The following is a 23,127-nucleotide window of genomic DNA, read 5'->3' as shown; positions in this document are numbered from 1 at the left end:
AAAAAAAAAAAAAAAAAACTAAACCAAAATGCATTCATCACTGGATATTTTCCACCAATATCAAGTGCTGACAAAGGAGGAGAATGAATGGCAGATCAATAGCCATGAGATTACCATAGGAACCCACAGCTGGCATTGAGAGTTGGGACAGATTCTAGTCTATGGTCATTTATCTATAGTCATGTTGAAAATCTCCAGTCTTCATTTTAATGCAGATTTCCAGTGTAATAATTAGGGCTATACAGCACAGGGTGATACTGTAAAATATCAAGCAACATTCATTAGAAAAAAAAAAATCAGTTCTCAGACAGTGACAGACATAAATATAAAAACACAATAATTAAGCAAACCGAGGGATGTCACTGGTATACAGTGATTGCATAAAATAAATTACACACCTTTGCCTTTGAGGTCATAAAAAGACAAAGAAAAGGAATTGTACTGCCTATCTGAGTTTCAAAAGGTAGCACAGGTACCATTTTATTTACAAATAATCCTGGGAAAAACCAAAACAGAACATTTTCCTACACTACCTAACAGATTGAATAAGAATCTAAACCTACTAAAGCTGCTTCTAACCTTTAACCTAAGATGAACTGGATCATATAAATGCAACTCTCCCTTGAAGGCCAAAATGACCTTGTCACATGTACAACTACCCCTGGTGCATTATCTGCCCTCAAGACTGATGCATTTCACACTGTTGCAGATGGAAAACACACTAAAATGGCTGCTGGTGGAAACAGAAGGAGAAGAAGGACAGCTTGCTAACAGATAAATAGTGTATGGTGATAATCCTGATTGGTTTGATGACTTTAAAGATAGAGTAAAGATTGATCTAATGTCTTTGACCCTACCCCGATCCCTTTGGCTCAAAACTGAGCATTTTTAAAATGTTACGAGAGCTTGACAGCAATCTTCTGCTCCTTCTTCATCATTCTCTGAGCCTCTTTCTCCATTTTTTTCCTTTGCTGCTCCATGGACCGCTTCTCTCGCTCGGCCATTTTCTGTTGTCTGTTGCCAAAAAAAAGGGAGGAAAATGAAACATGCAGTTTTAAGCAATGTCATTACAGAGCATGTCAACAGAAGCTAGGTCAGCTGGGACTGAGGAAAACAAACCCTGATCCTTGTGTCTCCAGTGTTGTAATACTGGTGTACACTGTCACCTGCTGGCCATGAAATGAATCTACACTCCTCATATCGACAAATGACAGGCAGTGCATTTACATGTACTAACGTAACCAGGTTGCTCACAAAAACCAGGTTACAAGAGTAGATGGACAACATTTTTACATGCACTGTTACTGTAAAGCCACAAAAACAGTGCATGCATCAGTAATGGAGCTTCTTCTTTGTGCCAAACTTGCTAGGAAACATAGTTTACTATGTCAGAGCGCTGCAGTGGAAACCAACTTACACTCAAAAAGGAAACCTTGTGTACATTTAAACTCTCCTTTTTTCCCTCTTACTGTTTCATTGTCTGCAGTCTTTTGTCAGACACGTGCAACAGAGAATGCCTCCTGCAAGAGGAATCTATTTGAGAAAACAGGTTTTTCCATTTCCATGACATCTACAGATGTTTAACTATTGACAAAACTCCTGTTTCACTCCTCCTGACAATCAACGGAGAAATCTGGTTTTGGACCTGATGTCTGAACTGATATTCAGTCCAGATTATTTGATAATGTGAGGAGATTACAGATCCAGTCTTAACCCTCCAAAACTGATCACAGGTTCATAAGGGCTGCCCTGAATAATATCAAATATGTTTGATATTTCTAATTTAAAATCAGGATGGAAGAAATTATGAAGGAATCTCCTGGAGCAGAAGACACTGTTGCCAAACGATACTAAACATCTATCCCTAACTGCGAGTTAAAGTCTCCCTTTCAGCTCTTACCGAGCTATAGACAAACTGTATTGACTGCATCGTCCCAACAACTTTCTCATCCAGATTCATTTAGCTTTCTGTTTTTGTTTCTCACTGTAAAGTATTATTATCGTTAGTCATTTTGTTTACACCTGCGTCCCCGTGACATCACATGATGGCGAGCACTGCTCTGCTCCCTGTGGCCTGAAAATCATAACAATATACTGTAGTGTGTGATGTGCTGTTCTTTTCAAATGATTGAGATCATGGGAGAACATCTGTGAAGTTTTTCTGTTTTTGCATAATGCAACCAAATTGTAAAATCTGCGAGAATTTCAAAACACTTTTGAAGCTAAGTGTGACTGCAAAGATTGTGAGTTTACAATACAGTAAAATTAAACTGTACTTTACCTTTTAACAGCCTCAATATTTATCTTTAATGTTAACCTATTCAGAACACATAGAGACCATTTTAATCATTACTTAGTGGCCAGGAAGCTTACTGCATGTACTCTGTGTGTGTCTTTCAACAAAATCTTAATAAAAACAAAGTTGAAAATACGTCCTTCTACATCAGTGTCAATTAATACCGAGTATATATACCTATGGGTTCAAGTGAGGTTTACTTATGGTTGAAGGTCCTGTATATAAGATTTTGAACATTATTATATAGCAGCAAACTTATGTAAAGACACAGTAGAGTAATAGCATGCTTAGCAGAGAACTGCTCTCCAGCTGTGTGTGTGGAATAGTACACATTAGTGTAGTGTTAGAGTCCCTCTGTTTAAATCTGCTGACCCTCCACGCATTCATAAACTGTCTCAGAGTGACCTGCCACACTACACTGTAAAAGTGGGAGTGCAGTATTCAAACTGGTTAGTTCAGCTGACAAACTGTCCTGGTGTACACAGCTGCGTTCTTGACCGATTACCTGAGCACCTCCTCTGCCTCCCAGGCAGCATCAGACTCGTCCTCCCATGCATTTGTGTCCTCCTGCCAGTTGTCCATTTCTCCCAGTTCAGCCTGTACAAACAAATAGGTCCCCATTACACATGAGGATGCTACCATGATTACAGCAGTTCTATTGCAAGAGCTACAGTTCATGAATTAGAGAAATAAAGAGCATTGAACTTCATGTGTTATGTCTTCACGTCAGCTTTTTTGGATGTGTCCTTTTGCTATACCATAGATGGACTACATGGAAGACGATGTACACGTCATTCTGTTGCATGTTCTTATTAGTTTTCAGTTCAGTGTCCTAGTTTAGTTATTTACTCCTAATTGCAATGGCTGCAATGCCTGCACAAGCACCACAGGGACAGATATGAGTTTCTCATGAACGTCAAAGAAAAATCAGGCTTTACTGACCAGTGTATTAGCTAATTACATGTGTGGATTAAATTTGGCAAAAGTTTTAATTTATCTAGCAGTAGCCTGTCAACAATGACACCAGAATTTGACTTGAACTAACAGGGATTAAATGCACTTTGATGAAGGATTATTCGTTCATTTTAACTGATTATAAAGTTCTTTACAAGTCAAATAAGCGACACAAGTTTAGCTTTCCTTTGATTACCATCAAACAATCCCACAATTTCGTACCACATAATAAATCTGCATTCACAAAGTAATATACAGTCTGTTTGTTTGTTTGTGTGTGTGTGTGTGTGTGTGTGTGTGTGTGTAAACTACATATTATACTCTTTGCAGAGCAGAAAAATGTAACTCACTGAGGGTTGGGTGAAGGTCATCATATCCTGAGAGGCTGCCAGCCTGCTGGAGAATCCTGCTGAGCCGTCAGGCACCAGGTAGTTCAACGGCTCCCTTTTCTTCAGCACAATCTTCAATAAGGAAATACAAGAAAAATCTTAGAAACTCAGATTTAAACTGTGACCCTTCATGATATATTGTTGGTTAACTGTTTCGGGGAAACAAGAACAAAAGGTGAGGACGGGAGCATTTCAGTCAGTCAGCGATATTCCTGTTAGACTAGACTTGCTGGCTAACTTTTTATTTACTGGTCTAACTTGATATTTCAGTTGATGAACAAGTGCAAGTCATTACACTTTCTGCAATCTAGTATGTGGTAGATGGCTATGCAAATACATCTTTTCTGGATAGCAGGATTTCAATATAACCCGCCTCCATGGCCTTCGTCTTCCCATTCTGCCAATGTCTGACATCAGATTTATCAGTGCATGCCCACTCATGAGTGTAAAATGCTTGTGTGCTTAGTTTATGATGATAGGTAACTTCCACAGCTGCAAAGTGACAAATAGCCTGCGTATCTACAGTGTGAGTTTGTGATTTCACATCTAACCTGTAAGGTTGAGTTAAAACAAACTCAAGTTCATTTGCACAGTTAGCATGGTTCATTTGGGCTGGTGTGAAGGTTGTTGATCTGGAACATCAGTGGGCACATCCTGAGCATTTCAGAACAGTTGTTAATTTATGCATTTACGGTATCTCAGAGTATGGCTGGGCAACCTAAAATAAAGTATCGTAATGAATTGTCACATTCACCTCAGTATTCACCTGTAATGGACAGTTGTGTCAAAAAAGTTTCCAAATTAGGCATAGAGTTTTCTAAATCGACATTTTACTTGACAAGAAATTCAACATATTCTGCGACATGGCTGTATATTAGAAACTGAAACAAACTGGTAGCGTTTTTCTTCAGTATTTGCATGTAGTACTGTATGTGGTGTACTGAGCCAAAGTGTGCCCACACACCAGGCGTGGCTTATTTTTCATGTAGCAACTATTCCCCATCTCTACCCATGGCTGTTCCGTCTTTCCAATTTTGGAATGATGCTGGTGGTCCTTGTCGCTATCCAGTCTGTTCTGGCAAAATTCCAGACCATGCACCCCAGTGCTTTCTTGTATTGTGTTGAAGTTCTTGTGTAATTTTACAGCTTCCACTTATTTGGGCAGCTGTTACAAAGAAATTTCCCAGCGCGAAGTAATTGTGATTCGTATTCTGACAACACGGATACACACACAGGTGAACATAGTGTACCATGGCAGTTGTGCTAAACCGAGTTCCACCAGTTAAACTGCACTTCACATCACAATAGCCGTAAACTTATTACGGAGCTATTGTAATCCGCAACAAGACAAGATTCTTCAAGACCTGGGTGACTTATCGCCCCAGTCAAACAATTTTCTAGAGGTGTCCCTGTGTTTCTAGTAAGTTTATTATACTTCTGTTTTGGTTGCAAAGCAAGGGCAAGCGTGTAACAGGTTACGTCTCTATTAAATGCACAAAGGTGAAATTTGTCGTAATTCATTAATCCACAAAGACAGCTTTCCAATGCAATACACTGCCAGAGAGACACGTCACCAACTTCTAAAATATGTACTCAGGATTTTGAGTGTGTCATCTAATTGGCATCTGTTTGGCAATACCGTTTCTGAGACTTTCGCTGCACTGTCTATGACCATACCTTCTGGGTTTTCCTGATGGTGGGAGCCATGTCTTTGAAGTAGTCAGGCTCTTCATCTGCATCATTGGGTGAAGGGGAAACATTCCCGTTGCCACCTTCAATCTTAATACTTGTAGGAGCCTCTTCATCCCAAGAGCTCCATTCTTCAATCTCTGGCTGTGCAGACTAGATAACAAAATACAACTTGAAATCAAATCTATGTGTGTAAATTGACAGCAGCATACATGAAAATTTTACAAATACTGAACATTAGCCTCTGAATTTGTCAGGGTGCTGATAACTAACACAATACTGACCTGTTTTGGTACAGATGATGAAAAATCCACTGTTGTCGGGAGAGTTATTTGATCACCGCTTAGTTTGCGGCCCCTTCCACTCCTGTAAATATAAGTAAAATAGGTAAAACATAAAGTCAAAAGGAATTAATGCAATATTTAAACAAAAGTTGGAAAACTTATTTTTTCTTAAAGCATTACAAATGCACACATCTTAGAACATAAACCAAAATCTATAGACGGGTGACAAAATAGAGGAAAAGCCAACATAAATTGTCTCAGTAAGGTGTTAGGACACCACGTACCACCAGATGCACCAAGGCATTGATTCTTTAAGTTTCCTGAACTTTACTGGAGGGCTAAACACTTTTCTTGCAAAAGATATTACCACATTTGGCATGTAGGTTTAAATATCCCATAGGTGTTCACTAAGTTGAGATCTAGTGACTCTGAAGGCCATAGCATTTGATTCACATCATTTTCAAACTCATCAAACCATTCAGTAAGCCCTCATTACCTATGGAAAAGAACATTGTCATCCTGGAAGAGAGCCCTCCCATCTCGGTAGGCATGCTTTGTCATAGGATAATTGTGATTATTCAGGACAACTTTGTATTGAACACTGTATTCATTTGCATTGACTCTTTTCTCGAAAAGGATAAATAGATCCAAACCATGTTCGCAAAATGTCCCCACAGTGTGACAGAGCCACCAGATCCATTAACTGTTGGAGTCAAGGCACTGTTCTCCCGGTGAACACCTCACATGCACTCAAACACTTAAAAAATAAATAAATAAATAAATAAATAAAATATATATATGCTGAAGCATGACTTAACTGACCACATAATTTTTTTTACTATATTTTTGTGAACCAGTGACAATGGTTTTTGCTTCACAATACTCCCAAATATGCATTTATCTTTGGAGTGTATGCACTTGCAATCCTATGTTAATATTAGTTTCTACGCAGTTGCTGACAGACTGTTCTGGCTGACAAGTCTGATTGCATCCTGCATTAACATTCTCAGTCACCTGAACAAAAGCTGCTACTCTCTTTAACCTAACATGTCTCACTAATGCACAAGCACCAGGGTCATAAAATGTTTACTGTTGACCACAAAGATGTCTTTTCCATAGACTGAACGCAGATGTCACTTTTGCCACTGTTCCTACTGAAACACTAGTCAGTAGAGCAGCATGAGAGGCTGACATTCCCTGCACAAAAAGTGAACCTTCTTTCAAAGTTTCTTAAATCTTTTCCTTTTGCCCTGTTAGCACAAAATCAGAATTCACTGAGCCTGCTTGCCATTTTTATACAAACAATGACTGGATGGTAATTGCTTATTTTAACCATGTATTGCATGTGTGAGGAAGCACCTGCATTTGTGGCATATGACCTATTCAGGCTTGTCCTTTCATTTGTCACCCATCTGTACCTACTTTCCAATGCTATTTCAGCATACGTGTGTAAAGGTATCTAGTTGTGGCGCAAATCCATGTAAACTTCACTGGTGGATCCTGCCATGTTTCGTAAAAGCGTGATGCTCAGTCTTTAGATATATCAATGTTTATAAATAAGGAAAGTAGTGTCACCTAATAAGATCTCTATAAATGAAATGGCATCCATATGTGGTAGTTGACATTGTATTAACTGAACATTCATTTGTGCTTACCTGCATATCAACCTCTTAAAGAAGGACAGTAAGCTGGCTAGACATGTGCAGATCTTGAACAGACGGAACTGAGTGATGGCCATGATGAAATTGAGCTGGTGGGAAAGAAAAGAGGAACATATCTGTGTATATGAGTTTACAACAATGAGCAAAGAGTCGCTTGTTTTACTACACCAGACTGTGCAGTTAAGCACGTCTTAAGCAGAACAGTATATAAGCATGGTAACATGAAATTGACACGTTGGATAGAAGTTAGTCATTATACAGACATGTGTTAGCGTGTATGAACATTATGTTCCAATAACCGGTCATGGTATTCAAAATCTGGACAGCCCAGACACGAACCTCTTATTAGAATACCACCCGGCTTATGTGTTTCTAATTACAGAACAAGACCGAGCTAAGGCTAACGTTAGATAATACAAGTTCTACCAGGATTTTAGTTACGTTAAAACAACCTAACTCTATTCTCATTTTGGGTGTTGCACACCTTAGCTTTCACATAAATACATACTCACCTTGCAAGGTGTCAATAGACCGTATGCAGGGCAACTGCTTTCTTCTTGTGTGGCAGAAGAGACAAGTTCATTTATTTGCTAACCGTTGCTTGCTAGCTTAGCCCACACGAAAACATGATAATTCTTAACCCTTTAAAAGTCTTCCTAAGGTGACACATTGGCAGAGACAAATTATATCGCTGTCATGTCAAAACCATGCATGTAACAGCTTTACATCCCAATACGGTTTCATGACAAAACTCCTAAATTTGTGTCGTCGCTCGTCTCTGTCCCATGGCTGCCATCTTTGAACTGGGAGGAGCAGGAACAGGGAAGTGCCAGCGTGATACTGCTGCATTCAGGTGCTGTTGGAAAATGGGAACGCAACATATGATTGTAAACATTTGAACTGGTTTCCGCTCCATAGGTGAACATTTATATTCATATGTAAGTACACTTATAGAATAACACAAAGCTTCCTCTTTGAATTAGCGATTACAGGGTAGGTAATGAATGCAAGGCTCTACTGATACAAACTACAGTAGGTTTGTCTTTATCATTTTATACACATTCAAGAGACAAACTAAAAGTAATCATAAGGTATCTATTTATGCATCAAATACATAAATATAAATTATTTCTTAACATTTTTTTTACATTTACACTAATGTATAAAAATTTCGAGAATGAATGAAGCCGTTTTTCATCCCAACGCACCATGATGTCATCACAAACTACCCAATCAATACACATCTTGAGCGGAAGTGGCATATTTGAAAACTGGCAGTTGACTTCGAGCCTTTTTTTTCGTTTTGTTGTCTGCGGAAAATCCCACCAGAGGAAGAATTCCGTGCACAAGGGATTAATGACAGCATTAACAAGGTAAGATGCTTTTGAATAGCTGTACTGTATTTTGTATGTCATTGAAGGTGTTTTGTCATACGTTCAATTTAACTCGAGTTTGCGTGGTCCACAAAGGAACCAATTTGCTCGCTAGCCTAGTTATCGCTCACAACACTGCTAAATGTTAGCTATCTAGCTAACTGAGCTAACGCAGATCGTAGAAACGAGAGTAAATACTTTTGCAAAGGAACACTAGTGTCTTCTAATCAGTTTTGAACACGCCAAAGAGATTCTCTCTTGTTTATCAGCAAGTATACATATTGGGCATCTCCAGAAAAGTTGTCAGTACCTCTCGTCAGAGTGAGAGCCATCTTTCAAACAGTACAACTTTGTGGTAAAGTAACGAACCAATAACATTATATTTTCATTAGAGCGGTTTCTCAAATCACCACGTCCTTGCTGAGACGTTAAATGTCACCACATTATAAAGTTACTGGTTTGAGAGTAGCTCATGGGGTCAGGAGTTATGGGGATCACTAGCCGTTAATAAATGTGTCATGTTATTATCAAGGGGCGTTGTTAAGCTCTCGACACACTGGGGCTCAGCCCACCCGAGCAGTCTCCGGATTTTGGCCTGATTATTGCACAGTTTTCAAGGTATTTTAGAGTAAAAATGAGTATAAATAGAGCGACACTGTGCTCTCTGCAAAGTAAAGTCATCGCACTGTGCTCAGAATGTGATTGACAATAATGTTAAAGTGAAAGCAGGCTTGTTGACCCGTGGTTCTCCAGCTGTGTGCCTTGGGTTCAGGCTTATTTATGACGATTTATGCAGCTACAATCATATGTAAAGCTGCGTGGGATTAGTAAATCTTATAGATTAATAATAATCTGCAGTTTGGCTGACTGATTCTTTAACCAGTCTAGAAGAAGAGATGTAGGTGCTGGTTAGAAGGGAAAGTTCACCTATAAAGTCCTCTGCCTCATTTAGCCTTGTCTGCACTTTGTTGCTTTCATCCTTCTCATATCCAACGCCCCATTCTTGCTGTGTTGAATTAGTTAACTGGTTACTACGAGATGACAAGAATGACAAGCCCAGTAACTGGTGCGCTCTCATGCACCTGCTAATACATATTTTTAAAATATTTGAGGCTATAGCCATGACAGCCACGCCCAACAATGACAGTGTTGTTATTATTAAATTTACATGTTTCTCAACTGTATATTTCACATAACCTTATTTGGGTTAATATACTTTTTGTATTTATCTACCCCTTCATTTTAGATGGAGGAAGAGGAACATACAGACAGAAAGCAGCAACTTGCCATGCTTTATCAAAAGCTCAACAAAATTAAAAAGTATCTCAACGAAGGTAAGCTTTATATCCATCAGTATCTGTTTGTCTGTGCTTCATACAGTCATCATTACAGATTGCATTTGTTTCAGATGACACGGACAATATTAATCAGGTCATCAGCTCCAACTTGCCTGAATCATGCCTCTCATATTTGATGGACCTGGAGAAGAAGGGGGACCCTCACTTGGATCATAACCACCTCACCAGGCTTATTGACTGTTATACCAGAGTATTCTCTAATATGCCTCTGGGAAAACATTGTCAGAATGAGAGCTATGCCAGAATGCTGGTCAGATTTGCAGAGCTGAAAGCGTAAGTACATGTTATTACTTGTATAGCAAAGTTGTTTCTTGTTTGAAATGTTTGCTTATTTGTAGATTTGATATCTAAAATTCTATAAATCCTCTTGGATTATATACAGATGTGAACATTAGTCTGTTTCCTGATTGTGTCTTTTAGAATTCAAGACGTCAACGAGGCAGAGGCCAACTTCAACGTGGCAAGATCTAACAGCCAGAACTTTGCATTTGTCCATGTTGCACATGCACAGTTCGAGCATTCTCGAGGTAGAAAGATGTGTTATTTGTTATTCTTGTGAATATGTACACATTCTCATGACATGTCATTAAGGATATTTAATGTCGGCTATATGCTTTACCAGGAAACACAAAGAGAAGCGCTTATATATTGCAGAATGCAATTGAAGTGGGTGCCAAGCCAAAGGAGCTGCTGGAGGCTGCCTTGCAGAGCATGCAGACGGGAAAAACACAACCACTTTGTTCAGAGGACAAGGAAAATCTTCCATGTGAGCATTTATTCAGGGTTTACCTGTTGGCATTACACACACACACACACACACACACACACCAATCAGCCACAACATTTGTGTATATATTGTACCTCTCATGGCTCCAAAACAGATCTGAACCGTCAGGGCATGGTCTTGGGACATAACAGATGTCCTGTGGTGTTTTACAGTAAATCTTTTAGCATGATGTTGGTTCCTTTAGATTGTGGATTTGTCTTGTTCCAGCACATCTTCTGGATGCTCAGCTGAGTTGAGATCTGGGGAATTTTGTGGCCAGGCTTACAGCTCGCATTGTCCTGCTTGGGGAGGCTGCTGGTGTCCAGGAGTGCTGTTGCCAACATCCACAGGAATGCCAGCAGCCATGGTTTCCCAACAGTACATTGCATTATAACAAGATGATCAATGCTATTTACTTTGCCTGATGGTGGTTTAAACGTTGTTGCTGATGTGTACATGCAGCTGGTTTGCTTGATTGAGGTTCAGCAGTTTAAAAAGTCACATAATTAGTGTTTATTACCCAGCAGAACTGTAACTGAAACCATTTTCACCAGTCATGCTTTACTTATCTATATGTTTTCTGTTTCCTTTCTGCCAGTATTACCCAACAGTAATGTGCACGATTCTGTCAAAAAAGGCTCAGAATTCCAAAAAGTAAGCAGAATATCAGATGGGACAGGTGACTTGCAGCTCTCCAGTATTTTTAGTTCAGGGTAAGAATAAAGCACCTTTCCACATTTAAAAAGGCTTCATTTTTCAGTGAGAGTATCTGACATGTTGTGTTCTGTGGCCCTCAGGATGGAACCCCTCAGTGGATCATCAGATGAGCAGCTACCTGGCTGGAGATCAGGATCTCAACGCAAGAGAGCAGTTGGCATGGTACGTTTCATCCTGCTGCATTAAACAATTTATAAAATGGTCTTTAAAGTTGTGCTTCAACCTTTTGCTTTACAGCCAGGGAGAGTTCCTGTGGTTCCTTTCTCTATTCCAGAAAAGGATGATGATGATGACCACATTAATCAGAAGCCCTCCACAAGAAGGGATGCAACAATTCCCACTAGTTTGTCCAGGTATTTATTATAGCATATATTGACAATGGTGTTGATTCTGATTATGCCAAGCTACATGGAAACAGTTTTATCACAAGATTAAATATGAATACGTTAACAGTATCAGTCATACACATCCTTAACATTACTTATTTCGTCAACCTGCAGGTTCTTCATCAATTTTGATTTCGGAAACAATAGTAGAAAACACTGTGTCCATCACTTCTGATACCAATCACAATCTGAATGCCACAGCCTATCTGAGTATTGATGCTAACATCTGCATCCCTTTATTGTCACAGTTATCATCTTATTATGGCAATTTCGTGCAGGATAATGCACCACACCCCAAAAACACATTTATCTCTCTATTACTTGAATTAGTAAACGTGATGCTGATTTTTTTGGAGGGATTAACAAGTGACAAATCTACACCAACATGGACCAGAATCACAAAAGGGAGATGCTACCAAATATTATTAGAGTGTTCCTAATAAAGTGTTTGTCCAATGTATGTGCCGCAGTAATCCCGTATTTTATTTTAAATGGTTAAAAAGTGAATCATAAGTTTAATTTAAATATTTTATTCACTTTTCAGTACAAAAAGTCAGTAGTTGTGTTTGATCTCTTCAAACTTGTAGCCTCAGGTAATAATAAACAAAAGCATTAGTATTATTAAGACTGGGGAGACCTCTAAGGGTAAACATGTGATGCTGTTTATTAAGCTGAGGTCACTTTTTTGTCTTATATTGTACACCACAGCTGAAAAATCAGACACGAAAATGTACTGAATTATGATACGATTATAATCTAGTTAATCTAACTGTTCCGCTGCTTTGCATGCAAATTCTTAATTATGTCAATCAAATGTTTTTTGTTTTTTTTTTCTCCAAGACTTGTACGTGTTGTTGATGCTCACTTTGTGAAATTTTGTCGCAGGCAAACATCTGGTTCAAATGTGAACTCAGCATTTGGATTATCCTCCTCAAAGAAAACTGTTCAAGTGAGTACAAATAAGCTGGTTTGAGCCTGTACACGTCAGAAATCTTGTTCAGTGGTTTTCATTACTGGTGTTCTGTTTTGCAAAGATGTTTGTTTTGAGCTAAAGAAAGAAAAGTAAATTGTCTTGATGTGTTTTCAGCCACCAGCTCTCAGTCCGGAGCACTACCCTTGGGAGGACCATGCAACTGTGGACTCCACCACCACACTTCTTCATACACATGATACAAGGGACGCTTCAAGACTAGAAGGTACTATATTACTTAATACCACGGTAAATATCCTGCAGTGTGTTCAGCAGACAATGATATACTTGTGTGCTGTGTGTGCAATAGACCTTTCGGCCCACTTCCTATTTAATGGCATGTTGTTTTTCTCTGGCAGATGTAACTTACAATTTCGATCAAGTCGTCAGTTCCAAGTCTCCTGAGTCGTGTTGGACGTACCTGACAAGCCTGGAGAAAAGAGGAAACCCTCGCACAGACATCAGTGTCCTTAATAAGCTCAAGGACTGTTATTCTAAAGTCTTTTCCAGGCTGCCAATCAGACAGTACAGCAAAAACGCCAGCTATGCCAGAATACTAGTCAGATACGCAGAACTGAAAGGGTAAGTTTGGATGAAACTTCCTACATTTCTGTCGTATGGCTGTAAAGATAGTCTGTCTCTAATCAGTCAAGCCAAGTATTTGTTTTACTCTAAGAAAATCCTTTAGCAAGACTGATGTTGTATGTGTTGTTGAAAAAGGTCTTATACGGTGTTAAATTAAATTTGGTGAACACTGCAGACACACCAAAATTAGTTCAAACACACCCAGAGTGTACAAACATAACTCAAGTAAAGTAATGTGGAGTGAAAGTTAAGAAAAGCAGATTTTGACTTTAAGTTTTAAAGAACTTTCAGGTTTCAGTGTATTGTCATTTATTTTTCATCTGTAGGATTGAAGACCCAGATGAAGCAGAGGACCACTTCATAGTTGCGAGATCCAACTGCAAAGGCTTTGCTTTTGTCCACATAGCACATGCACAGTTTGAGGTCTCTCAAGGTATTTTATTTTCTTTAAATCTAGAGCCATGTTCACTGAGTAACTCGTCCTGCTACACTAGTGTGTGTACTTAATGTTCACTGTGACATCAGCTGGCATACATAGGAATTTAAAGAACAGATGATGTAAATGTCAGTAAACTTGAAATGTAAATTATATAGCAGTTCTTTAAGTGAAGTCAACATCTTATGCTGTTAAATGTAAATTTCAAGTAAGCTGGTGTTTACTTTATCTGTTGGTTCCTAAACACAAAGTGTCAGTGATTTTAAAAAGATTGCAGATAATTTTTTCAGCATGATAAAAAAAAAGCTCCACTTTATTTAAATTGTTTCATGATTAATCGGTCATTTAGTAACGTGGCTGAACGGCAGTTAAGCAGACTGTTTAAAATTTGCGTTCCTAACTTAGAGGGGTGACTTTTGTATTTTTTTTATTTGTATTGCATTTTCTTCTCTTTGATTCAGTTGATTAAAATTTAGATTAGCTTTTTTTAATATGAACTTTTTCCTACTCCTTTCTTTCTTGTAGGTAATGTGATCAAAGCAACGTCAATTCTGCACAAAGCCCAGGCATTGAAGGCCAGGCCAGCTGAGCTCTTGGACATGGCCATACGTAACCTTAAAGCTGGGGAAAAGCAGCTAGTGCCCATCCAGGACGAGGAGCCGTCCACAGGTAGAGTTTCATTAAAGGCTGATTCCTTGCATAGTTGCACTGGTTTTACTGTAACATATATGAGATTTTTTTTTCCCCACATTTTTTTTTAGATGTGCCACCAAGTGCTCCAATAATGCCCACTTGTGAGGGGAACCAGGAAGTGCAGCTTCCTACTCGGGTCCCTGTGAACCGCTCAGTTGAACAGCCTAAACCTGCCAGCAAGGAGCCCTTATCAGAGTGGAAGATACCAACTCTTATCAACCGTCACGTTTCTCCAGAGGTCTGTTGGCTTTCTTGATCTACTGCTTCTAAGTTACTACAGAATGACATGTTGCAATTTTAGTCCACTGTTTTTATGTGCCAGCTGATGTTGGCCTGTGTAATATGAGACACAGTAGCGTGCAGCTCCTATTAAATATCTGATGTCTTGGGTTAATTTATTATTAACTATTAACTTATGGCGGCGTGCATGGACGCAGCGGCCCCTTCGGTAGACAGCAAGAGTGAACGTTTAGTGTCTCATCCCAGATGTGCATTCCGCAAAATTTACTAACTAAATGATCCTGAAGAAACGCTCTCTCATCTTGCCTGTACTACTGTGTATGTACAGCAAAATGACAATAAACTTGATTTGCTTTGATTTGATTTGAACTTAAGTATGATTTATGCTTGAGTGTATAGATTGAGCTTTTGATCTCATTGGAAGTAATTATGTGGAAATGACTGGTAAATAAATATGCCATATTTACATGACTTATTGATTTTAACAAAGACAATGCTTTTGTGAAACAAAATGTAATATGTATTGGATTGCAACTTTATCTGTCTTGCTCCCTAAAGAAAACACAAGAGCCAGTACTCTGTCAGTGCAGCCATGTGCTGTTTTCTCATTTTCTATCAGTCTGTATATGGACTCAATTGTTTTTCTCTCTTCTGTGTTGTATTTGTTATGATAATTATAGCTGTTGTTCAGCACTTATCAGCTCCAACATGATCCACTATCAACCATCCTACCATACCCTTGAACCTTTTTTCTTTTTCTTTTTAAGGTTAAACAGACAACACCTCCTGACCCCAGACCTGTTCCCCGTCTGGTGGAGTCTTTCCGCACTCCGTCCCTACAACTTCCACCTAGACTGAACCCGCAAACAGTCTGCCAGACCCCTAATAACTACAGAAACCCCAGTGCTAACAGGTAATATCTAAGTAAAGTATAAGGAATTCTCCTGTTGATTATTTGTCTTAATAATAACAATAGTCTTGTCAGTTTCCTTTAGACAACCCACTTAAATCATCATGCGTTTTATTGTAATCTGTCGGAACTTCCATTAAATGTTAATTCTAGTAGAGCCAACACACAGTCATGGAAAACACTATTAGACTACCCTTGTTTTCTTCAATTTCTTGTTCATTTTAATGCCTGATACAACTAAAGGTACATTTGTTTGGACAAATATAATGATAACAAAAATAGCTCATAAGAGTTTAATTTAGGAGCTGATATCTAGCCATGTTCAATGGTTTTCTTGATAATAACCAAAATCACTTAAGTTCTTACGTCAATAGCTCTGCCAAAAATAGTGCTTTAAGGCATTCCATGTTTTCTTTTCTGTCTGTTTTAGTCACATGTCTTCATATCTCCATCTGTCTCCTCCTCAGCTTCATTACTCCTGTTGTAAAGAGAGGTCCTGAAATGTCTTCGTCTGCAGTAGCAGCACACAGAGCTGGACCTGTTCAGCAGCCATGCACGCCTGTAAACCAGTCGATGTGTGTCCAGACTCCACAGGTGCTGCATTTTTATGTCCTACTTTTGTTTTTAACCTGCATGCAAGTACATTGCATTCATTTTTATCACTCAAAGGACATACAGTATGTACTGAATAATGCATGATCCTTAAGAAAAGGGTTTTGCCCATACTAACCACGTCAGCTTAACAGACAACAATCACTTTAATAGAGCCAAGTGCACCAAGTGATTTCTAATCAAACTGACATGTTAACAGCTACTTTTTTCTTGTTTTCTAGGGTCTAAAAATCACTCTGAACTATAATGACAAAATAAGTCTTTGTTCAAATCTCATTTTAGACTTCCCTCAGTGCGTTGTCAAATGAATCCATTACCATTAAGGGAAGGCAGTTCTTCATCCTCAAGATGATTGGACGTGGTGGATCGAGCAAGGTAAAATATTGTTGATGAGTTCTTGTGATGCCATAAACATTATTCGTCATGGTCCAGAGTTCCAGTTGATGTTTGATGTCATTTTTAACCATCACAGTATGACTGTTGTTTTCTGTTTTTCCAGGTCTACCAGGTCCTTGACCACAAAAAGCAGATGTTTGCTGTGAAATACGTCGACCTCGAGGAAGCTGATGCTCAGACAATAGAAAGCTACAAAAATGAAATTGAACACCTGAACCACTTGCAACAGTACAGCGATCAAATTATAAAGCTCTATGACTAGTGAGTACATTTTATACCAAATGTTGTACAGTCAAAGTCAGGGTTTAAGCAGCACAGAAATACATAGATGTATTCTGTATACGCATTTTTAATGTGTAAATGTACAGTATGTCAGGTTTGCTTGTAATGTGGATCTGCCACAATGTCTCAATTGTTTCGTTTATGTTTGCAGTGAAATAACCAACAGCTACATCTATATGCTGATGGAATGTGGTAACTTGGATTTGAACATTTGGCTGCGAAATCGCAAAACTGTGAACCCCCTGGAGAGGAAGTACTACTGGAAGAACATGCTGGAGGCCGTTCATACCATCCACAAACACGGTTCTTTCCCTCTGTGGCTCTCAAAATAGTTCCCTCATTTTTTTCAGTGTTGTTCATTAGGTAGCACAGTGAATTATCTTCTGTTTCTAACCGCCGCTTTGATATATGTTCTGTGCAGGAATTGTCCACAGTGACTTAAAGCCAGCAAACTTTGTCATTGTGAATGCATCACTGAAATTGATTGACTTCGGCATCGCAAACAGAATCCAACCAGATGTAACGAGCATTATGAAGGATTCGCAAGTAAGTCGTACTTGAATTGTAGAAGAGTTACAGAATAAATAAATGAAATCTACCTGTATTTTGGTAAAAGTTGCAATGCTGAATTGTAAAACTCTAGCAAATGTAAATGTTCCTTAAAATCAAATTTTGTATGTATATTCAGGAAAATGTCCAATAGTATTCAAAGTAAAAGTACTCAATGCAGAAAAATGTGTCCTCTTGTAATAATGTAAGCGTAGGATTTTATTGTCCTCGTAACCCCAAATGTCTCCTTGGATCCCTTTCATTGTGCTAGATGGTGTCAGCAATACTGATCCAATACCTTTTTTTTGTCAAATTCAGTACCAAAAACATACAAAACTGATTTTTGCAGTTACCCTGCTTGTAAATTCACAGGAGAGGTATTGAAAAGCTAACCTAATTTAAGTTCCAGGTTTAAATACAGTTTAATCTGCATAATGTTTTTACCTTAGTTCAGAGAAGAGATGCAGATGAATCCAGTGAAAAGGGCTCCACATGTCTAACTCCTCATGGTTTGTCAAACACAGGTAGGAACCCTGAACTATATGCCCCCTGAGGCCATCAAAGACACTTCGTCCCAGGCAGGAAAAGCACGCTCAAAGGTTCTTGTCTTCACTTTTCCCAGTGCAAAAATTTTATACAGTGCAAAAATGTTCCAATTGCAGTAGAAAGTGAAAAACCTTTTCTAATTTTGTTCCGCAGATAAGTCCTAAAGGTGATGTGTGGTCGCTTGGCTGCATACTGTACTGCATGACATATGGGAAGACTCCATTCCAAACCATCACCAATCAGATAACCAAGCTGCACGCCATCATCGATCCTTCTCATAAGATCGAGTTTCCTGACATCTCAGAGAAGGATTTGCTGGATGTGCTGAAGGTGAGAGACCACAACTGGACTGTACTAGTAATGTGAAACCAAATATCAATTTTGCAAGGAGGCAATTCTGTCAACTTGCAGGGTGGAGCTTTGTGTCATTATTCTATTCTACTGCTGAATTGATTTCTGGCTACAACATCCATCCATCCATCCATTATCTGTACACTGCTGAATCCTCATTAGGGTCGCGTGGGGGCTTTAGTCTATCCCAGCTGACTTAGGGTGAAGGCAGGGGACACCCTGGACAGGTCACCAGTTTATCACAGGGCTACACTTAGAGACAGACAATCAAGCACACTCACATTCACACCTACGGACAATTTAGAATCACCAATTAACCTCCACATGTTTTTTGGACTTGTGGGAAGAAGCCGGAGAATCCAGAGAGAACCCACGCTGCACAGGGAGAACATGCACTCCACACAGAAAGATCCCAGGACACGAACCGGCAACCTTCTTGCAACAGTGCTAACCACCGATCCACCTTGCTATGACCTGGCTATGACATGTATATTGGAATTACTCCAACAATGCAGCTTGCCGTTATGTAGAGGAGAGTTGTAGGTGAGCTGGTGTGTTTGAGTTGCACCAAAAGGGGAGGAGTGGGTGGGGAGAGATGCAAGGACTGTACAGAAGATGCGGCAGTTGTTACAGTCTTAATGTTAAGACAGAAGGGGTTTATGTTCACAAAAGAAAAGTTTTATATATACGACTTTGATTGAACCCCTTAAAATCATTGTGTCAGTCTCTGCAGAGGGATTTTAAAAATAGTTCATTAAAAATTGTCAATAATCAACGATCAATGATGACTACAGTTAACCACTTTATTGTTACCTTCTTAAAAATATACAGAAAACATTTTGTTGTCAGGTTTAGATTAGCATTTTTAACATGACTGGTCTCTTTAAACATATTCTCTTCTACTAATAAGACTTCTACACATCACAGGTTTAACTAGGGTTATGTAGAATATTTAAAGTCCACAGATTAAAAGCATCACTAATTTAGACGTGTTTCTGAAGTGATGTAGAATACTAAATAATCTGGGTTTTATTATCTGCTTTTAACAGAGGTGCTTGGTACGAAACCCCAGAGACAGAATCTCTATTGCAGAGCTGCTGGAGCATCACTACCTGCAGCTGAAGCCACAAACATCACCAGAACCAGGTACACTCACACTCACAGCAGTTCTAACTTTTCCCAGTTAGAAGCCAACTTTGCTGATCCCCACATGACAATGATTAATGCATCTGTTTCAGAACAACCATCTAACAGTGATCTTCAGAGGATCCTAACAGACCTTGCAGCCCTACAGTCTCCAAACAGCATCATCAGAGCTGCTAATGTAAGGTTTATTTAGCAGAACTTCTTCTAGGGCAAAGAGTTTCTGAGGCACTAACTCTGCTTTCTGCTTCTCACAGAATTTGGCAAGAATGTGCAGCAGCGGCAGGAAGTTGGATGTTGCAGAATGTGCAAAGTCATCATCTTAATCATCCGGAAAAAATGTGATGTGGATTTTTTTTTCTTTTGACGCCCTCAGAACCACTTAAGAACAGTTTACTATTGTAAGATGTCAAAACTAGCAAAGCTGTATTGATATGTTTGTTTCTTTGAAACAAAATCATTACATTGCTTATTTTTTTTACTCATTTTAGTGATAATAAATGTAAGAATATGCAGTATATAGCATAGTCAAATAAACATATGGTATCCCAAAGCATTGTAGATTTATTTATTACAGCTGATTTAAAGGAGAGCTAACTGTCGAGGTGTGCTATTTTATTACAGCACTTTTTGGGAGTTTCATTTACGCATTTTCCATTTGTACTAAGAAGCTGACTGACACTGATATTTTAGCTTCAGCATCTACTATTTTAAAGAGCCTCTCTGGTAAAAGTCAAGCTTTTTACGTTGTCGATGTCTCTGGTGTTTTTTATATGCTAGGAGACATCATGAGTGAGATAAGCAGTCAACTCTGACAGACCATTTCCACCTTGAAGCTGCAGTGCACTGATGACTAAACTCTATCATCTGTGTTTGAGATTGTCTTCCGTCATTTTTACTGAAATAGCTTTAGAGAGGATATCTGTATCGCCTCTGTGGGACTCAGGTGTGGGTTGATATTTTGCTACTTTTAGGTTGTATTACTTATTATTAGCCTTTTTTATTACCTTCAAAATTACAGGAGATAACTACGTAAAATGTTCACATTTGAGCGCCGTTAAAAACTGCTACCAAATCAGTTTTCTATACATTTCACTTGTCATAATCTAAAGCCAAAATCCTTGTCATGTTCAGTATGACTTTTCTACAAGTCACTTGAAACATCAGTGTCAGGGAGTATATCAAAGTTTCAGTAGCAATACAACACTAGTTTACTGTCAATAATACATATAGTGTAATACAAACAGACGTTGATATCCTGCATGTATTGTCTGTTTTCTATAATTCACTAGAAAGCTTTTAAGGCCCATATCAGCATGTGTGATAGGTGCTTGGTCAGAACAAGTTACAGCAAACAAAGGGTCTCATTTTTACATTTGATTCATCTCGCTGTACCTCCATCTGTGTCGAATGATTTTTTTTTTTAAGGCATATTTTTAGACTAGTGAAATGTAAAATTTGAAATCATTGACTCAAGGAATTAAAACCATGATTATAATTATTGTTGCACGTTCATTTTCCTGACTGTAGAAAAGAAAAAACAAAAAAAGTGTTGGGTACCAAGATCACACACTGTCACTGTTCTTTAGGGTTACTTTGTGTTTGTGTTAGGGTTAGAGTTAGGATCTGATGCCCTAAACAGACAGTAAAAGCTCACAGAACCACAACTGAACACCTCAAAACTTGTTTGGTGAGTGTAATTTGTCCAACCTGTAATATAAAATCTGTGTTTTTTTTTGCACTCCACTGCTATAAGCTACATTTGCAAGTGTCAAAATATGACTGGAAATGTTTTTTTTTTCCCTCCATTTTCGCAACATTGCAGACATGACAGAATATGCAGCTGTACAAACACAAAGACTACACCACTTTGGCTGCTGCTGCTGCTGGAACAGGAAACTGTTTTATGTTGCCTGTTAGGCTTTTGACAACATCATCATAACCATAAACTTCTAACAGATTTCTTAATAACCAAAAAAAACAAAACTTATTGCAGTCTATTTCGAAATCCAATTTATACAACTTCTATTACCTCTTATTCCCTAATCCTTGGCTTGACCCTTTTTTCTGTCCTTACATGTTCATACTTTATGTATTAATTGCACTTTTTTGCCTCTGGTCCCTGTTATTTCCATGTTCCAAGTCAAAATTTTCACTAAGAGCAATGAAGAGCAATGAGCAAGAACAATTACAATACTTTAATATGCTATATTACTATACACTCTAAGTATATAGCACTATAATAACAGGATTCTTCAGTAGTAGTTGTTGTTTGACTGTAACTAACATCTGTCTTTGCTTCGTTTTAGATTTCAGGCGTTCAACTGCATTTTCAGGTGGAGTGTTTTCTGCAATACTGTATTATTATTATTATTTTACAATTTTAACATACCTATATGATTAATGAGTTAACTTAGTTTTGCATGAAATCATGAATATGAGTATATGTATGCGTAAGAACACTTTTTTTTCTTTTTTTTTTAAGTGCAGATTAAGCGGTGTATAGATCATGGATGGATGGATGAGGGTTTTTTTTTCACAAGACATGTGTCAGTGAGAACAAAAATAATAACTTGAGTTTAACTACAGAGTATCTGCCATAATTAAAGAGTCGCATCATCCAGCTCAGACTTGGCTGATGGTTATCATCAGAATTTCTCACTGTTGATAACTGGACTGAAGGGTTTTGCAGAGTCGGCCGTGAAAGCTTCGATCTCCTCCACTGTTCGAGGGACGCAGGTCAGCAGTTCGATGCCGTCTGCCGTCACTGTGATGTTCTTCTCAACGCGAACCTGCACACAGTGGTGACGCAGTGGTCAGTGAAACACAGGACAATTAAAAGCAGGGCATGCCAGTTCAGATCACAAAAATATAAACAGACCTAAGAGTTTAAATGGTAAATATGTGGTGGATCAGTAACTGAAAAATCTGTACAGCTATGTTTTCCTTAGTGAACATGTAATGTGTGAATGCATAGTCTGTGTGGAAAGAATTATATTTCAAATAGTAATTTCATAATTTAAAATCATTCCTATAATTTATGGTAACAACTTATTAACGTATTTGATTTTTTTTTTTATAAGATCAGCCATCTTTATCATGACTGACATTAATTAGTCAAAGCCTGTGCCCAACACAATACTTTCAGTTCATAAAGGTTTTTATGAGCAACTGTAAAATAATGTTAGTTCAACTATGAATTTCATTTAGGACTGATAAAATGAATGTCCTACCACATCTGAAATACACCTCAAAATGTTTATATACTCTATGATATAATTCAAGGAATTTCTAAGCCTTAGTTTTTCTAATATGATTCAGTTATGTGTTTATCTGATGTTTTCGTGCTTAAAGCGACATTGTCCTATCTGTATAGCTTTTAGCTTTGTGACATTCAATTCTGGGGTTGCCAATGAACACATGATACAGATATTTATTAATGAATGATTATATGTTGTTTTTATGGCACTCTTATTTTTAGATTACTGGTATTAGCACCAGGCTGCAAGGTGGGGCAGTGGTTAGCACTGTTGCCTCGCAG

General features: G+C 38.4%; 3 protein-coding genes across 3 annotated transcripts in view; 1 reads left to right on the top strand and 2 right to left on the bottom strand.

Moving 5' to 3' along the window:
- Window positions 1–184: 184 nt before the first annotated feature.
- ebag9 (estrogen receptor binding site associated antigen 9) lies at window positions 185–8,092 on the bottom strand. Its single transcript, XM_008277606.1, has 7 exons — window positions 7,786–8,092; window positions 7,268–7,362; window positions 5,613–5,694; window positions 5,317–5,481; window positions 3,601–3,711; window positions 2,802–2,893; window positions 185–1,014 (listed from the first exon to the last, which is right to left on the bottom strand). Exons 2-7 carry the CDS (start codon window positions 7,348–7,350, stop codon window positions 897–899), a joined length of 651 nt encoding a protein of 216 aa, XP_008275828.1. The 5' UTR covers window positions 7,351–7,362; window positions 7,786–8,092; the 3' UTR covers window positions 185–896.
- A 480-nt stretch (window positions 8,093–8,572) lies between these two features.
- On the top strand, window positions 8,573–21,084 carry ttk (ttk protein kinase). Its single transcript, XM_008277605.1, has 25 exons — window positions 8,573–8,646; window positions 9,893–9,980; window positions 10,055–10,277; window positions 10,425–10,531; window positions 10,627–10,770; window positions 11,369–11,483; window positions 11,568–11,649; window positions 11,725–11,840; window positions 12,759–12,822; window positions 12,961–13,069; window positions 13,203–13,425; window positions 13,755–13,861; window positions 14,390–14,533; window positions 14,626–14,795; window positions 15,565–15,710; window positions 16,175–16,301; window positions 16,602–16,694; window positions 16,819–16,976; window positions 17,149–17,300; window positions 17,419–17,543; window positions 18,071–18,145; window positions 18,246–18,422; window positions 19,493–19,589; window positions 19,682–19,767; window positions 19,844–21,084. Exons 2-25 carry the CDS (start codon window positions 9,893–9,895, stop codon window positions 19,910–19,912), a joined length of 2,997 nt encoding a protein of 998 aa, XP_008275827.1. The 5' UTR covers window positions 8,573–8,646; the 3' UTR covers window positions 19,913–21,084.
- A 1,150-nt stretch (window positions 21,085–22,234) lies between these two features.
- LOC103354308 (xaa-Pro dipeptidase-like) overlaps window positions 22,235–23,127 on the bottom strand; it is a 10,956-nt gene continuing 10,063 nt past the window's right edge. The window contains 1 exon segment of the mRNA XM_008277633.1: window positions 22,235–22,378. Coding sequence (XP_008275855.1) covers window positions 22,235–22,378 — 144 coding nt within the window.

Source organism: Stegastes partitus, unplaced genomic scaffold (genome assembly GCF_000690725.1).
Source record: "Stegastes partitus isolate 25-593 unplaced genomic scaffold, Stegastes_partitus-1.0.2 Scaffold103, whole genome shotgun sequence".
Taxonomy (NCBI): Eukaryota; Metazoa; Chordata; class Actinopteri; family Pomacentridae; genus Stegastes; species Stegastes partitus.
The sequence above is the reverse complement of the archived record's forward strand: the minus strand, read 5'-3'. Positions and strand labels throughout refer to the sequence as shown.

What these genes read in the sequence shown, in the direction of transcription:
- ebag9 (XM_008277606.1), bottom strand. Translation starts at nt 7,350, where the DNA reads ATGGCCATCACTCAGTTCCGTCTGTTCAAGATCTGCACATGTCTAGCC. An exon ending in CATCATCTGTACCAAAACAG is followed by an intron (nt 5,482 to 5,612) that starts GTCAGTATTGTG and finishes TTTGTTATCTAG; the next exon opens with TCTGCACAGCCAGAGATTGA. An exon ending in TGACCTTCACCCAACCCTCA is followed by an intron (nt 2,894 to 3,600) that starts GTGAGTTACATT and finishes TTGTTTGTACAG; the next exon opens with GCTGAACTGGGAGAAATGGA.
- ttk (XM_008277605.1), top strand. Translation starts at nt 9,893, where the DNA reads ATGGAGGAAGAGGAACATACAGACAGAAAGCAGCAACTTGCCATGCTT. An exon ending in ACCGTCACGTTTCTCCAGAG is followed by an intron (nt 14,796 to 15,564) that starts GTCTGTTGGCTT and finishes TTTCTTTTTAAG; the next exon opens with GTTAAACAGACAACACCTCC. An exon ending in TGTGTGTCCAGACTCCACAG is followed by an intron (nt 16,302 to 16,601) that starts GTGCTGCATTTT and finishes ATCTCATTTTAG; the next exon opens with ACTTCCCTCAGTGCGTTGTC.